Here is a 14945-nt window from a genome sequence, read left to right as displayed (position 1 = left end):
CAAATGTAACACAGTAAAGTCCCATCGTTCGCACCTTCCTGGCTTGCGTTTTCACTTACCCACGCTTTGTTCTCTGTACACCGCTTCGCTCATTGCGTGAGCAATGTTCAGTTATCCGCGGTTTCTTCATATTGAGACACCCTCTCTTTCTGCATCGTGGGCAGCCAGTTCCTGCCTCAACCAGAGGGGCTGCCGATATGTCAGGGCTGGAGGTCCTCCCTTTGGCCCTCCAGCTCTCGGGAAGCCTTCCTGCCATCCTTTATGGGATCGTGAAGCCCTCCCTGCCATTAATTGGCATGGCCATTTGAAAATCTGGGTGGGAATGTCAGGAACACGGCATGTGAGGATTGTACCTTGAACTGAACTGGCGGGCAGCTTCTCAATCCAGAATTGAAAATCTCGGCCATACTCTCAGCATATTTAAGCAAAGGGATATGTTTTTAGTTTTCTGCAGTGATTGGTCAAGCGATGTACATATAGGTTCAGCGAGAAGCTTAAACCAACTTGGTGGTTGGGCCGCATTAACATCAGCCACATTAACAAGAGCTGCGACTGCTTAAAAGACTCTGAGGCAGCCCACCAGTCAGGAAGGGAATGAATTCATCTGGCTGCAACATCGAGCCAGTAGACAGTAGAAACCAGGGTAGCGGTGCAAGGGGATAGTGGGTTGAGTATTTTTTTATAGAAGTCCAAGCAAAATACCCAATTGTCATTGCGGTGACACCACTGTGATGAAATAATACTCAAATCCTTTGGGTTTTCTGCTTTCCCTCCAACCGAAAATATCATTTACCAAAAGATCTTTCATCAAAACTAATACCCGATTCAATTTGAAATCTTCACTGATGTATTGCTCAGAGGCTCCCCTGTCTGTTGTATACAGGTACTGCACACAATACTGCCCAAACCAATGCTGCCCTTGCAATGGCTGGAACCTATCTAATTGAGTCCTATTCAAAAACACATTCCCCATTCACTATTTCGTCGTTTGTGAGATTTTGTGGGAATGCAAGCCCCACAAACGGTGGGAATTTATTGTAGTTCCAGGTTTGCTGACAACACAAAACTAGGTGGGAATGTGAGTGCTGAGGAGGATGTAAAGAGGCTTCAAGGCGATTTAGACAAGTTGAGTGAATGGGCAAATACATGGCAGATGCAATATAAAGTGGATAAGAGTGAAGTTATCCACTTCAGCAGGAAAAACAGAATGGCAGAGTATTAGTTAAGTGGTGATAGATTGGGAAATGTTGATGTACAAAGGGTCCTGGGTGTCCTTGTGGTGGCTTTGTGGTATTGTCAGTGCACTAGTAATCCAGAGACCCAGGGTAATGCTCTGGGAACACAAGTTCAAATCCCACTATGAGAGATGGTGAAATTTGAATCCAATTTAAAAAAAATCTGAAATTAAAAGTCTGATGATGATCATGAAACCATTGCTGATTGTCATAAAGACACTAAGGAAAGGAAATCTGCCATCCTTACCTGGTCTGGTCTACATGTGACTCCAGACCCACAGCAATGTGGCTGACTTTTAAAAATGCCCTCTGAGAGATTAGGGATGGGTAATAAACGCTGGCCTAGTCAGCAGTGTTCACATCCCATGAATAAATAAAAAAAGTTACAAGCAGTTAGGAAGGCAAATGGTATATTGGCCTTCATTGCAAGAGGATTTGAGTACAGGAACAAGAATGTCTTACTGCGAGACCACACCTGGAGTTTTGTGTGCAGTTTTGGTCTCCTTGCTTAGGTGTCCCTTTACCTAAGAAACAATATACTTACCATAGAGGGAGTGGAGCGAAGGTTCACCAGACTGATTCCTGGGATGGCAGGATTCTCGTATGAGGAGAGATTGGGTTGACTAGGCCTGTATTCACTGGAGTTTAGAAGAATGAGAGGGGATCTCATTGAAACATATAAAATTCTGACAGGGCTGGACAGACTGGATGCAGGGATGGTGTTTCCTCTGGCTGGGGGGTCTAGAATAAGGTGTCACGATCTCAGGATACAGGGTAGGCCATTTAGGACTGAGATGAGGAGAAATTTCTTGACTCAGAGGGTGATAAACTTGTGGAATTCTCCACCACCGAAGGCTGTGGAGGTCAAGTCACTGAATATATTTAAGAAGGAAATAAATAGATTTCTGGACTTTAAAGGCGTCAAGGGGTATGGGAAGAGAGCGGGAGTATGGTGTTGAGATAGAGGATCAGGCATGATCATATTGAATGGCGGAGCAGGCTTGAAGGGCCGAATGACCTAGTTTCTATTTTCTATGCTTTTATAGATTTCCTATTAACCATCCAGTCTCCATCTCAAATAAGTAAGTTTACTGGACTGCAGACAGATAATCTGCAACATCTAACACCATGAGCCAGATTTTGCAGTTCTGAAACAGGACCAAACGAAGGTGGAACAGCAAGAAAGGGCCGCTAAGTGGGGCAGCTGGACACCACTTTCTGTTTTCACCCAATGCCATTTTGCACAGTGCAGGAAAGGGCAGAGGTGGAAACCAAACCCACTCCTATTAATGACCCATTTAAAATTGTTGCAGATCATTGAGAGCACGCCCCAGATTAAGTGTCTTAATTTTCACCGTCCTGGAAACAATGGCTTGATGTTCCGTGGTGGGGTCATGGTCCAGGGAGAGGCAGGAGGAACATCAAGCCATTGTTTCCAGGACTGTCACTGACCTCATCTCCTCTGGAGATCTTCCTCCCACAGCTTCCAACCTGATAGTCGCCCAACCTCAGATGGCTCGCTTCTACCTCCTACCCAAAATCCACAAACAGAACTGTCCTGGCAGACCGATCGTGTCAGCCTGTTCCTGCCCCACGGAACTCATTTCTCGTTATCTTGACTCCCTTCTCTCTCCTCTTGTCCAGTCCCTTCCCACCTACATCTGTGATTCCTCTGACACCTTACGTCACATCAACAATTTCCAGTTCCCTGGCCCCAACTGCTTCCTCTTCACCATGGATGTCCAATCCCTCTACACCTCCATCCCCCACCAGGATGGTCTGAGGGCCCTTAGCTTCTTCCTTGAACAGAGGCCCGAACAATCCCCATCCACCACTACCCTCCTTCGTCTGGCTGAACTTGTTCTCACACTGAACAATTTCTCCTTTAACTCCTCTCACTTCCTCCAAATAAAAGGTGTGGCTATGGGTACCCGCATGGGCCCCAGCTATGCCTGTTTCTTTATGGGGTATGTGGAACATTCCTTGTTCCAGTCCTACTCCGGCCCCCTCCCATAACTCTTTCCCCGGTACATCGATGATTACTTCGGTGCTGCTTCATGCTCTCATCGGGACCTGGAAAAATTTATTAATTTTGCTTCCAATCTCCACCCCTCCATCATTTTCACAAGGTCCATCTCTGACACTTCTCTTCCCTTCCTTGACCTCTCTGTCTCAATTTCTGATGATAGACTGTCCACCAATATCCATTACAAGCCTACCGACTCCCACAGCTACCTCGACTACAGCTCCTCACACCCCGCTTCCTGTAAGGACTCCATCCCATTCTCTCAGTTCCTTCGCCTCCGTCGCATCTGTTCTGATGACGCTACCTTCAAAAACAGTTCCTCTGACATGTCCTCCTTCTTCTTTAACCGAGGTTTTCCACCCACGGTCGTTGACAGGGCCCTCAACCGTGTCCGGCCCATCTCCCGCGCATCCGCCCTCACGCCTTCTCCTCCTTCCCAGAAACATGATAGGGTCCCCCTTGTCCTCACTTATCACCCCACCAGCCTCCGCATTCAAAGGATCATCCTCCACCATTTCCGCCAACTCCAGTATGATGCCACCACCAAACACATCTTCCCTTCACCCCTCCGGCGGCATTCCGTAGGGATCGTTCCCTCCGGGACACCCTGGTCCACTCCTCCATCACCCCCTACTCCTCAACCCCCACCTATGGCACCTCCCCATGCCCACGCAGAAGATGCAACACCTGCCCCTTCACTTCCTCTCTCCTCACCGTCCAAGGGCCCAAACACTCCTTTCAAGTGAAGCAGCATTTCACTTGCATTTCCCCTAACTTAGTCTACTGCATTCGTTGCTCCCAATGCGGTCTCCTCTACATTGGAGAGACCAAACGCAAACTGGGTGACCGCTTTGCAGAACACCTGCGGTCCGTCCGCAAGAAAGACCCAAACCTCCCTGTCGCTTGCCATTTTAACACTCCACCCTGCTCTCTTGCCCACATGTCTGTCCTTGGCTTGCTGCATTGTTCCAGTGAAGCCCAACGCAAACTGGAGGAACAGCACCTCATCTTCCGACTAGGCACTTTACAGTCTTCCGGGCTGAATATTGAATTCAACAACTTTAGATCTTAAACTCCCTCCCCGCATCCCCACCCCGTTTCTTCCCCCTCCCTTTTGTTTTTTTCAATAATTTATATAGATTTTTCTTGTCCCACCTATTTCCATTATTTTTAAATCTACAACTAATACCTTGTCAATCTTTCCACCCCACCCCCACTAGAGCTGTACCTTGAGTGTCCTGCCATCCATTCTTAATTAGCACATTCTCTTAGATAATATCACCACCTTCAACACCTCTTTGGTCCTTTTGTCTGTGACATCTTTTGATTATCTGCTCCTATCACTGCTTGCTTGTCCCTACAACCACCCCACCCTCAACTTCTCTCCCCCCGCCCCCCACCTTAAACCAGCTTATATTTCACCCCTCTCCTAACTTCACTCAGTTCTGTTGAAGGGTCATGTGGACTCGAAACGTTAGCTCTTTTCTTCTCCACCGATGCTGCCAGACCTGCTGAGTTTTTCCAGGCCTTTTAATTTGCCCATTCTGGAATCATCCTACTTCTGACCCCCCTCGGGCCTGCTGTCTCCAGTGGTAGGTCCAACTCTAGGTCAATCAAGACTATGGCTGCTGGAAAGTCCTGTTTCCCGGCAGCCTGGTGACGGAGGTGGGATCATGGCTGAGGGATTATTCTCATCCCTCAATTCCCACCTCAGAGATGCAAATCCGGGCCCATGCCCAACACATCTGACATCTCAGGGCCCGCTCACATCAATCGTATCACGTAACACCAGGAGAGCAAGTGGTACGTTCACCATTACAACACATCACTGGTTAGTGCAAGCTGATGGTAATCACATGCTTTAAATGATTTATATGTAAAAATGGATGCCATTTTTAGAACACAACACTAAAAGCTGTAGATATATGACTTCACCTGAGCATGTTGAATATTCTTTTTCCATAATGTCCTTCAATATAGGTAAGTGTGCAGTTATGCACAAAAATTCAAAGATTTCATGCATAGAGTATAAAATGGGTGGGCATAAGTTAAAGGTGACCGAAGGGTAGAAAGTCTTGGATTGGTCACTGATAGTGCACTAATAATTCAAGTACTATAGCCCCATTCCCTTCCCACCTCAAATAGGCCATCTTGGCTCTTGACATGGTACAGAGAAGGGCAACAAAGTTAATTTTAGCTTAAATACACTGGCCGGGATTTTCCAGCACCGTTGCAGGTGCGATCCGTCGTGGGTGAGGTGGTGCCCCAGCCAGAAGTCCATTGACTTGTGGCGTGACTGGAAGATCGCGGCAGCAGGCGGGTGTGGAAAATCCCGCCGGCTGAGTATAAGATAAGCTTTACGCCTTAGGTTTCAATTCACTTCGAAAGATTCTGATTCAAACTACAATTATTTAGGGCACAGGTTATTTGAGCTGTTAGGGCTGGCACAGTTTGAAACCACCCATTAAATTGAGGCATCAGATAGTGAGGTTGGATATGAGAGTTTTACTTTTCTCCCACTGTGTCTGGAACAGCATCCCGGAGGTGCTAATGAGGGCTGACTCCCTTCAAGGTGGCATTCTGCATATCTCTGGAGAACTAGGAGATCAAAGGGAGGATTTTAGGCCAATAACCAAGAGGTTGGGGCCTCCTAGTGTTTGCCTCATTGCTTTACAGTGGCTGGAGAGGGATTTTTGACACAGATTTCCTCAATTGGTAACTGGACTGCGAAGCGAGTAATTGGGGCAACTATGAATGAGACTGATGGCCTTTGGTCATCTGAAGTACATGAACATCATTACACTGTAAGCTAAAACCTGCCTAAAGGCAAGGTTTCACAATGAATATCAGAAATAATACTCTCATCATAATCTGACCTCCAAATAGAAATCATTCATTTGGGCAAGTCATTCATTTTTTCCAGTGATGTTATCAGATCTGTGGTCATACAACTTGCTATTAAAGTTCTTGATACTTTAAACAAAACACTTCAACTGAGCATTGATACAAGCCTTGTCCTATACCCAGTCCATTTTGATAGTGCAGGCTAACACCTCAGACCCTCACCTCCATGTGTGTGACCATAGATTCCATCAGTTCTTCACCAAACGGAGGATTTGCTTCAAAGGAGCCGCTGACTGGTGAGAAAGTCAAGAATGAGCTGTAAAAGAGAAAACAAGTGGCAGCTTTCACACTGTTCAGTATCAGCTCAACAGACAGGTATACAGGAAAAGGCACAACACACATAAGACATGGTCCCTCACACTGTGGAACAATCAGAACATACTTGCACATAGCACAATCAAACCATCATCTTCAGCAAACACAGAGACCTAACACTTACAGCTCAAACACAGCGATCAGACCCTCACTCACAGCACAGTCTCAGGGATCTGACCTTCTCCCACAGCTGTGGATGAACCATATTTCACTGTGTCTAAACCGTCTCTCATTGTGCAAAGTGATTCTTCATCCCTCTCTCCATGCAAACTATTGCGTGAAGGACTACTTGGTGGACCAGGAGCCAATGCATCAATATTATAATTCTCATCCTTGTATTTAAATCCCTCCAATTGCCTCACTCCTCACTTGTCTGTAATCTTCTCCAGTACTAAAACCATCTGAGCACTCTGCATTCATCCAATTCTGTCCTCTGATGCATCCCAGCTCCCTTCACCCCTCTACAGGCGGCCATGCCTTTAAATACAGAAGCTCTAAACTCTGAAATTCCCTCTCTAAATCTCTACTTCTTTTTGACACTCAAAATGATCAAAAAACAGTGCAGAAGTTGTGAAGTTGGTACAAGTGGGGGCTTGATGCAGAGAGGAAAGAGGGGTTGCAATTTGTCTACAATACTTGTCATGGTTTGTGAAAATTTGAGGCAGTAAGTATTTTAAAATTTGTTTCCAGTGTTTTAGTGCTTAGTGTAAGTTAGTGTGTAGAAAAAAATCTTACAACAAGCTAACAAATAGATGTAAACAATATGGCAGAACAGGCTGCAGTACTGCAGTATGTGGACAGCAAGGTTATCCAGAGCAACACATCTCCAGTAAATGTCTCCATCTTGAATCTCCCTGGGTTAGAGTCCTTTAGCTGGATGTGAGCTGGAGACACTCTGACACGTAAGGGAGGCAGGGCAGTATCTGGCCACTTTGTTCCAGACTTCAGTCACCCCTCATAGAGAGGTGCAGATTCAGAATGGGGCTGGTGTGACTGATAGTGTACATACTGTGCAGAGCAATGGGGACCTAGGTAAGCTAGAGAACGAGGAACCACTGAAACTGATCCTATTCAACAGGTACAATTGTACTTGCTACTTGTGAGAAGAAGAATAAAGACTGTCAGAAGGACAGACAGAATGTGGACCTTGGCACCTTGGAGCAGGTGGCTGTCCAATGGGGGTAAGGGGGGGAGGAAGGGAAGCATAAAATCGTATTTGGAGGGGACTCAATAAAAAAGGGGGATAAACAGCATCCTTGTATAAGCAGGATTGAGAATCCCACATAGTATGTTGCCTACCTGGTTCCAAAGTGAGGGACCGCTCGAACCAGACTGAAAGGATATTGGAGAGTGAGGGAGGGAGGATCTAGTTGTTGTGATCCATGTTGGAACCAACAACATAGGGTAGAGTAGGCAAGAGGTCTTGTTTGGAGAGTTCCAGGAACTCGGAACTAAATTAAAGAACAGGACTTCAAGGATTATAATCTCTAGATCATTACCTGAGCCACGTGCAAATTAGTATAGGGCTAAGCAGAATGGGGAGGGTGGGGGAGAACTTGTGGCAGAAGGAGTGGTGTGGGAAAGAGGGTTCCATTTCATGAGACACAGGCACTAGTACTAGGACAGGAAGAAACTGTACTGTTAGAATGGCTCCACCCGAATCAGGCTGGGACCAGGGTCCTCACAGAAAGAATGAAAGTATTAATAGGGTGGTCAGGAGGACTTTAAACTAGTAAATTAGGTGGGGAGTGGGTGGAGAGGGGGAGTGGGGGCCACGAAGGGGTAGTAATAATAATCGTTCAAAAAGTAAATAAAATGGAAGGGAATAGAGTAACAGGCAATGAAGGTAAAGGGAAAACAAAGATGTAAAATGATTAAACCATGAGAGGGAAATAAGAAACATGTGAACGAAACATTGGAGCTAAAAGAGAAGTTAGGGTATTCAGCCCAAATAAGCATTCCTTAAACAGAGGTTTGGAGTATGAAGGGACAAACTGAATAAATTGCAGGCATAAATTCAACTTGGAAATGATGATGCGGTAACCATTACTAAGACACGAATGCAAGACAGTCAGGGCTGGGCACTAAATCTTCCGGGTTATAAGGTCCACAGGAAAGATCGGGAAAATGATAGATGGGGAGAAGCAGCCTTAGTCATTAAGATGAAATCACTTCAGTGATAAGAGGGGATATAATGAGACGTAAACAGGCAGTGGAGACATTGAGTAGAATTAAGAAATAGGAAAGGATTTAAGATTGTAAAGAGAGTTTGGGAAAGGCCTCCTGGTAGCAGCAGTGAAGTAGTAGATCATATAAATGCAGAGTTTAGACAAGCATGTAGCAAAGGCAGGGTGGTTGTATTGGGGAATTTTAACTTTCATATAGATTGGTATAAGTACACTACCACATGGCAGAAAGGTAGTGAATTTCCTCAGTGTGCCCTGGAGTTTTCTGCAACAATATGTTCTAGAACAAACAAGGGGGCAGGCCAGATTAGATGCAGTAATGAGCAAGAACCAGATTTAGCTAACAGCCTAACACTTATCCCAACAGGGTGAACATTTATCTAGAAACGATCATAATATGATAGGGTTCAACACAGTGTTTGAAAGAGAGAAAGGCAAATCAGCTACTAAGTTCTAGATTTAAGTATGGCTGCCTTCCATATGATGAGAGTGTCCACAGTTAAATGGGCAAACCTGTTAATGTGTGAAAAAAGCAGAAGATCAGTGGGAGGTGTTCGAAAAGAATTTAACATGGTACAGAACCAATTTATATCCTAAAGGGCGAGAACTCTACTTGTCAAAAGACATAGCCATGGACAGCTAAAGAGGTAAGAGACAACATAAGATTAAAAGAGAAAGCATACAAAAATACCACAGATCCTGGCAAATGGGAAGACACAGAGATCAGCAAAGAGTGACAAAGCAGATACTAAGAGCTACGAAAAGAGAATATGAAAAGAAACTTGCAAAGGGATGTCAAAATTAGCACAAATAATTTTTACCATTAGGAAAAGGAGGTTGGTCAGGAGCAAGGTGGACCCCTTGGATACAGTGATATTGTCACTGAAAATAAGGAAATGGTAGGCATCTTGAATATTCTTGTGTGTTAATATTTTCAGTAAAGGAAGAGGCCAGCATGTCAGACATCCCAAGTAATATTGAATCATGGACAGGGACTCACCAAAAATAACAAGCAAAGTAACAATAATGAAGAAAACAGTGGCACCAAAGATCGACAAATCCCCAGGACCAGATGGTTTCCATCTTAGAGTTTTAAAGGAAGTAGGGAAAAAAACTGCAGATGCTCTCACTGTAATCCTCTAAAGTTTTCTTGAATTCAGGAACCATTTCTTTAGATTGGAAAATCTGCACATATCACCCTGCTATTTAAGAAAGGTAAGAGGGGAAAATTAGGGAATTTTAGACCAATTAGCCTAGCATCTGTTACCGGAAAATTACTACGGTCTATAATTAAGGGTGGGGAGGGGGGTGTCATTAGCTCTATTGTCTAGATGGCTAGTGTGTGAAATAGATTAACGGCAACAGCGTAGGTTCGATTCCCATTCCAGCTGAGGTACACTTGGCACCTGCCGCTGCGCACTGCTCCTGAGAATGGAAGGTAATGGCAAACCAGTATTGACAAAAAAACTGCCAAGAAAACAGCTCAGGATAAAATAACAGCAGACAATGAACAAAGGACATACCTTCGGGCAGAGCAGACATGAATGAATTACAGATAAAATTGACTGAACATTTGAAAATTTTCAGCTGGTCTGAGATAGCTGGAATGGATTTGTACAGGGTAGGCCATACCTGACGAATATGACTGAATTTTTTGAAGAAACAACTAAAGTAGGGGACAGCAGAATGTCAAAGGATGTTAGTTGCATGGTTTCCAGAAGGCATTTGACAAAATCCCTCATAAGAGACTGTTAGCTACAGTGGAAGCCTAGGGAATTGAAGGCAAGTTATTATCTGGTTAGGAAAATTGGTGTAGTAGCAGGAGACAGAGTAAGAATAATGGGTAATATGTGGCTAGTGGTGTCCTATAAGGATCTGAGTTGAGGACTCCACTGTATTCATTAACGACTTAGATGATGGAATAGAAAGCCACATATCCAAATTTGCCAAAGACAGAAAGATAGGCAGCACTGTAAACAGTGTAGATGGAATTTAAAAATTATAAAGAGATATCAATAGATTAAGTGAATGGGCAAAACTATAGCAAAATGATTTCACTATAGGCAAATGTGAGGTCACCCAGAGGATACTTTCTAAATGGTGAAAATCTAGAAACAGTGGAGATCGATAGAGACTTGGGTGTCCAGGTACATAGATCATGAAAATATCACAGATATAGAAAATAATCAGAAAAAGTCTAATGATTCCTATATATCTAGAGAAGCAGAATACAAGGGATTAAAAGGCAAGCTTCAGCCCTGGTTAGACTGGAACACTTTGAGCAGTTCAGGCCACCACATCTCAGGAAGGATGTATTGGCTTCGGATGCAGTGCTGCAGAGATTTACCAGAATGATGCCTGAACCCAAAGAGTTAAATTATGAAGAGAGATTACATAAATAATCCCTGAAATCTAGTAGGCCAAGGAGTGATTTGATTGAAGTTTTCATGACATTAGGAGAACAGATTGGGTAGGTAGAAAGAACCTATTTCTGCTGGTTAGGGCCAGCCCTTTCAGGAGTGAAATTAGAAAGCACTCGCACACACAAAGGCTGGTAGGAGTTTGGAACTCTCTTCTGTAAAGGGTAATTGAAACTAGACCAATTGCAAATTTTAAATGTGAAATCGAAAGATTGTGTTATATCCAATGGTATTAAGGGATATGGAGAAAAGGAAAGTATGTGGAGCCAGGCCACAGATCAGCCATGACCTCACTGAATGGTGGAACAAGTTCGAGGGGTTAAATGGTTTACTCCTGTTCCTATGTTCCTATATGTACTACTTTGACCAAGCCATCAGTCATCTTATGTACCTTACCTTATTTAGCTTAGTGTCAATTTTTATCTGATTATGTATCTGCCACACAGCTTGGACCATTTTATACATTAAAGTGCCACATAAATGCAAGCTGCTGTTGTAAATTTACTCACTATATAAACCCGCTCACTGTATAAACTCTCTCTCCCTGTAAAAAATAGCACCAGCTCAGAAATACAGTCTATTTCAGATTTCCTGTCCTGAACAGTGCTGCACTCATCCTGGAATACACAGGAATACCAGCCCAGTAGGTTACAAAGGAAAGAGTAAGTTGCAAGCGAGCTCTGTAGGAGGAAGCTGATTTGCATTCAAATAATAAGGATCAGCATACCACGGGTGGAAAATCTAACGTGATCCAAGCTGGATACATCTATCATTCTACCTGGTTTACTCACGCTCCACATAAAAAAACAACAAAATTGAATGGTTTTGGACAGAGGGGTGAAATTTACTCCGAAAATGCTTGAAGCAGGTTGAGAGTCAGTTTCATCCAATGGAGGCAAAGCTGTGGAGATCTGCTTTGTAATTGCTCAGTGTCCACACATTGTGCTTCTTATACATTCTAGCTCTCCAAGAAATGGGAAAAATAGGAATGTCTGAGCAGAGGTATATCAGTTAGCATATATGTTTCCAGCATGCAGGTAAAATGTCAGCTCCCTGCAAAGAGAAGCAGGTGATACTGACCAAACAAAAAGGGATTCATCCTCTTTGGATCAATCATATTTGGGCCTTGGATAAAAATGATAGATCCTTGAGGTATTGTGTGTTAAGTACAATAGAACAACTGTTTGAAAAGATTACAGCACAGGTCAGTTTAGATAAGTCAAAAGAGTATGGCTGAAGAAAGGTGTTAACAATGGTTCACAGCTAAAAAGGCACAGAGCTTCATAGATGAAAGCAGTATTTCACAAGGCTGTTGCTGCTGCTACTTATACAGGCCAGCAATGGGGTTTTGAGGAATAGTCATCAACCTGAAACACTTACACTTTCTTCTTCTCTCCATAGAACTTGCCTGACCTGTTGAACATTTCCAACAATTCCTGTTTTCATTTCAGATTTCCAGCTTCTGCAGTATTTTTCTTTTCATTCAATGATTTTTATGCTCACATCAATAGGAAGCAGCCTCAAAACTTGAGGTTTAGAGGTGATGCACTGAATGTAAGAGTTTGAACTTAAACTCACTAAAACTGAACTGTTATCTCGGATAGACCCTGTCACCTTATCACTAAGAGACATCCAACTACATCATAGTGAAATAGGCTCTCAATGATTTAGATTCTGCCAATTGTTAATAATCAAATTACTTTTAGTGAAATAGTTAATATTTAACATTAAATAAAGCAGTCCTAGTGATATAATGCTGCATGCACCTCAGGTTTGCTCAGCTGCTCTTCACTTATTGTTGGACTATGATTCATCTACCATTGACTAATTTGGTTTGGTTAGTAATCAATATCTTCCAAACAAGATATGTGATAGTCTGAAGGGATTTGTCAGGGCGACATTGCTGGTACATTCTGAATACTGTGCATCATGAGCGTTGGCAAGCTTGATGGAACAGTTGGTCTTACTAGTCGTTCAATTCTGTACGTATATCTCTCTGTTCCTGTATCCTAATTAAAATGTTACCATTCATTTCAGTACTCTCATTATTTATACTACTGCCCCTAGGTATTGATCATGGGTTTACAGATATTAATACTGAGATGCCCAGCACTGAGGATTGGACGCCGGGTACAGATACAAAAATATTGGGAATTGATGCAGGTACACCAAGCTCCATACTCATGATGGCTGGTTCTAGACACTTCTTACCCTCTCGCAGCCATGAAATCTTCTGAGAGGGGCAAAAACAGAAAAACCTAGGACCAATAAGGGGGAAGAAACACTGAAAAATTCCTATCCAACCTGAGTGGGTACATACAGAAATCTTTGAATGTTGCAGGACAAGTTGATAAAGCTTTTAAAAAAAACCTATGTGGCCCTAGGCTTTGTGCATAGATTCATAGAAAAGCAAGGAAGTTATCCTAAACATTTAAAAACCACTGTTTAGGCATCAGTTTTGGAGTGCTGTTATATGGGTACACTGGGTATTGATATGGATTTACTGGATAAGAGAGTTTGCAACTTTATATACATGGCTTTGTAGTGATGATTTGATGAAATTTATTTCTGTACAAGCCAGCAGGAAAGAATTAAGATTGTGCAAAGAAGAAAGTGTTGAAAGAGGTTAGATTAAGAGGTGAGTGGCAAGGTGCTTTGTTAAAGCAAGGTAATTCTCACAAGGAATTAGTAAAATAAAATAAACCTATGCACATCTTCTGACAGTTAAATTAAATGCCATTTGTAGAGGTCTGAAAACTCGCTTCACCCATCAGACAGGGATCGCCAGTGAGTTGTACGACATGGAATATATGCAGGTAAAAGTGGCTAGGTATCAAATAGCTGACAAAGCCACAGATCTGTTTTAAGGTCTGCTACAGGACATCTGCACTTTCTACACAAGAGGAAGATATTATAGATGAACCAATCATCTCAAATATCTTTCCATTGGATCGAGGAGTTATGTCTGAAACGTTAACTTTATTCCGTCCTCCATAGATGCTGTTTTGGCCTGAATTTCCTGTTTTAATATTATAATCAACTTGGCAATTTTCTGGGGATGGAATAGATGGAACGATCATGGACCTAACCAGGAGTGCTTATAGGATGGCTCAGAAAACTTTACATCTAACTTGTGCTACACTTCCCCAGGACACTTGCTGTTGGCATGGAAATGCTCAAAGTGTGCAGTTCTCCACCTCTGATGTTCTTCATCTCAGTAAGCGATCACCATAAAGTGCAAATTTTAAAGTAACAATAAAAGATGAAAAATTCTAAGGAAGTACAAATCATGGAGGAGAATGCAAAATATCATGGGGCAGAATATTGCGCTTGTTGGGCGGGCGCACGGATCCGAACGAGTGTAAAATGACGCACGATGACGATGGGCAAGCATCCCAACGTCATCGTGCAATATTTCGGTTGGTGGGCGTTCATGGGAGTTGACAGTGCACCCGCCAACAATTAAGCGGCCTATTAACTCCATTAAAGTAATAGCCAAGTTCAATTTTTTGCTGCCCATCCAACCTTATGGTTGGCTGGCAGGCGAAAAGGCCAAGCGGCCTTTGAATTTTTTAAGAAACCTCATCCACGGACGGGATGAGGTTTCCAACAGCAAATAAAATAAAATAAACATTTAAAATTCATTTATAACATGTCCCTGCTTATGTGACAGAGTCACATGAGGGGACATGTTTTTAACATTTTTAAAATCTTTCTTTTTTACTTTCAAAAATCTTCATCTCCCTGAGGCTACTCTGTGTCTCAGGGAACTTTCCTGCATGCACCCGCGTGCATGCGCGAACTCCCGCTCCTCTCCCACAGGCAGCGTTGAGTGCTGTAGCGCGTGCTTCACACTCAA

General features: G+C 43.3%; 1 protein-coding gene across 2 annotated transcripts in view; it reads right to left on the bottom strand.

The window, feature by feature from the left end:
- The window catches only part of pcif1 (phosphorylated CTD interacting factor 1), a 205463-nt gene that overhangs the window by 15512 nt on the left and 175006 nt on the right, over positions 1–14945 (bottom strand). The window contains exons 13-14 of one of the 2 annotated variants that reach the window (XM_078555516.1): positions 6328–6421; positions 65–312 (exon numbers count right to left, since the gene is read on the bottom strand). In XM_078555516.1, coding sequence (XP_078411642.1) covers positions 127–312; positions 6328–6421 — 280 coding nt within the window. In that variant the 3' untranslated portion in view covers positions 65–126. Of the gene's footprint in view, positions 1–64; positions 313–6327; positions 6422–14945 lie in introns of those variants that run through there. The other variant, XM_078555515.1, reaches the window with a different exon arrangement.

Source organism: Cetorhinus maximus, chromosome 13, assembly GCF_964194155.1.
Source record: "Cetorhinus maximus chromosome 13, sCetMax3.hap1.1, whole genome shotgun sequence".
Taxonomy (NCBI): Eukaryota; Metazoa; Chordata; class Chondrichthyes; order Lamniformes; family Cetorhinidae; genus Cetorhinus; species Cetorhinus maximus.
This window is presented reverse-complemented; position numbering and strand designations above follow the sequence as displayed.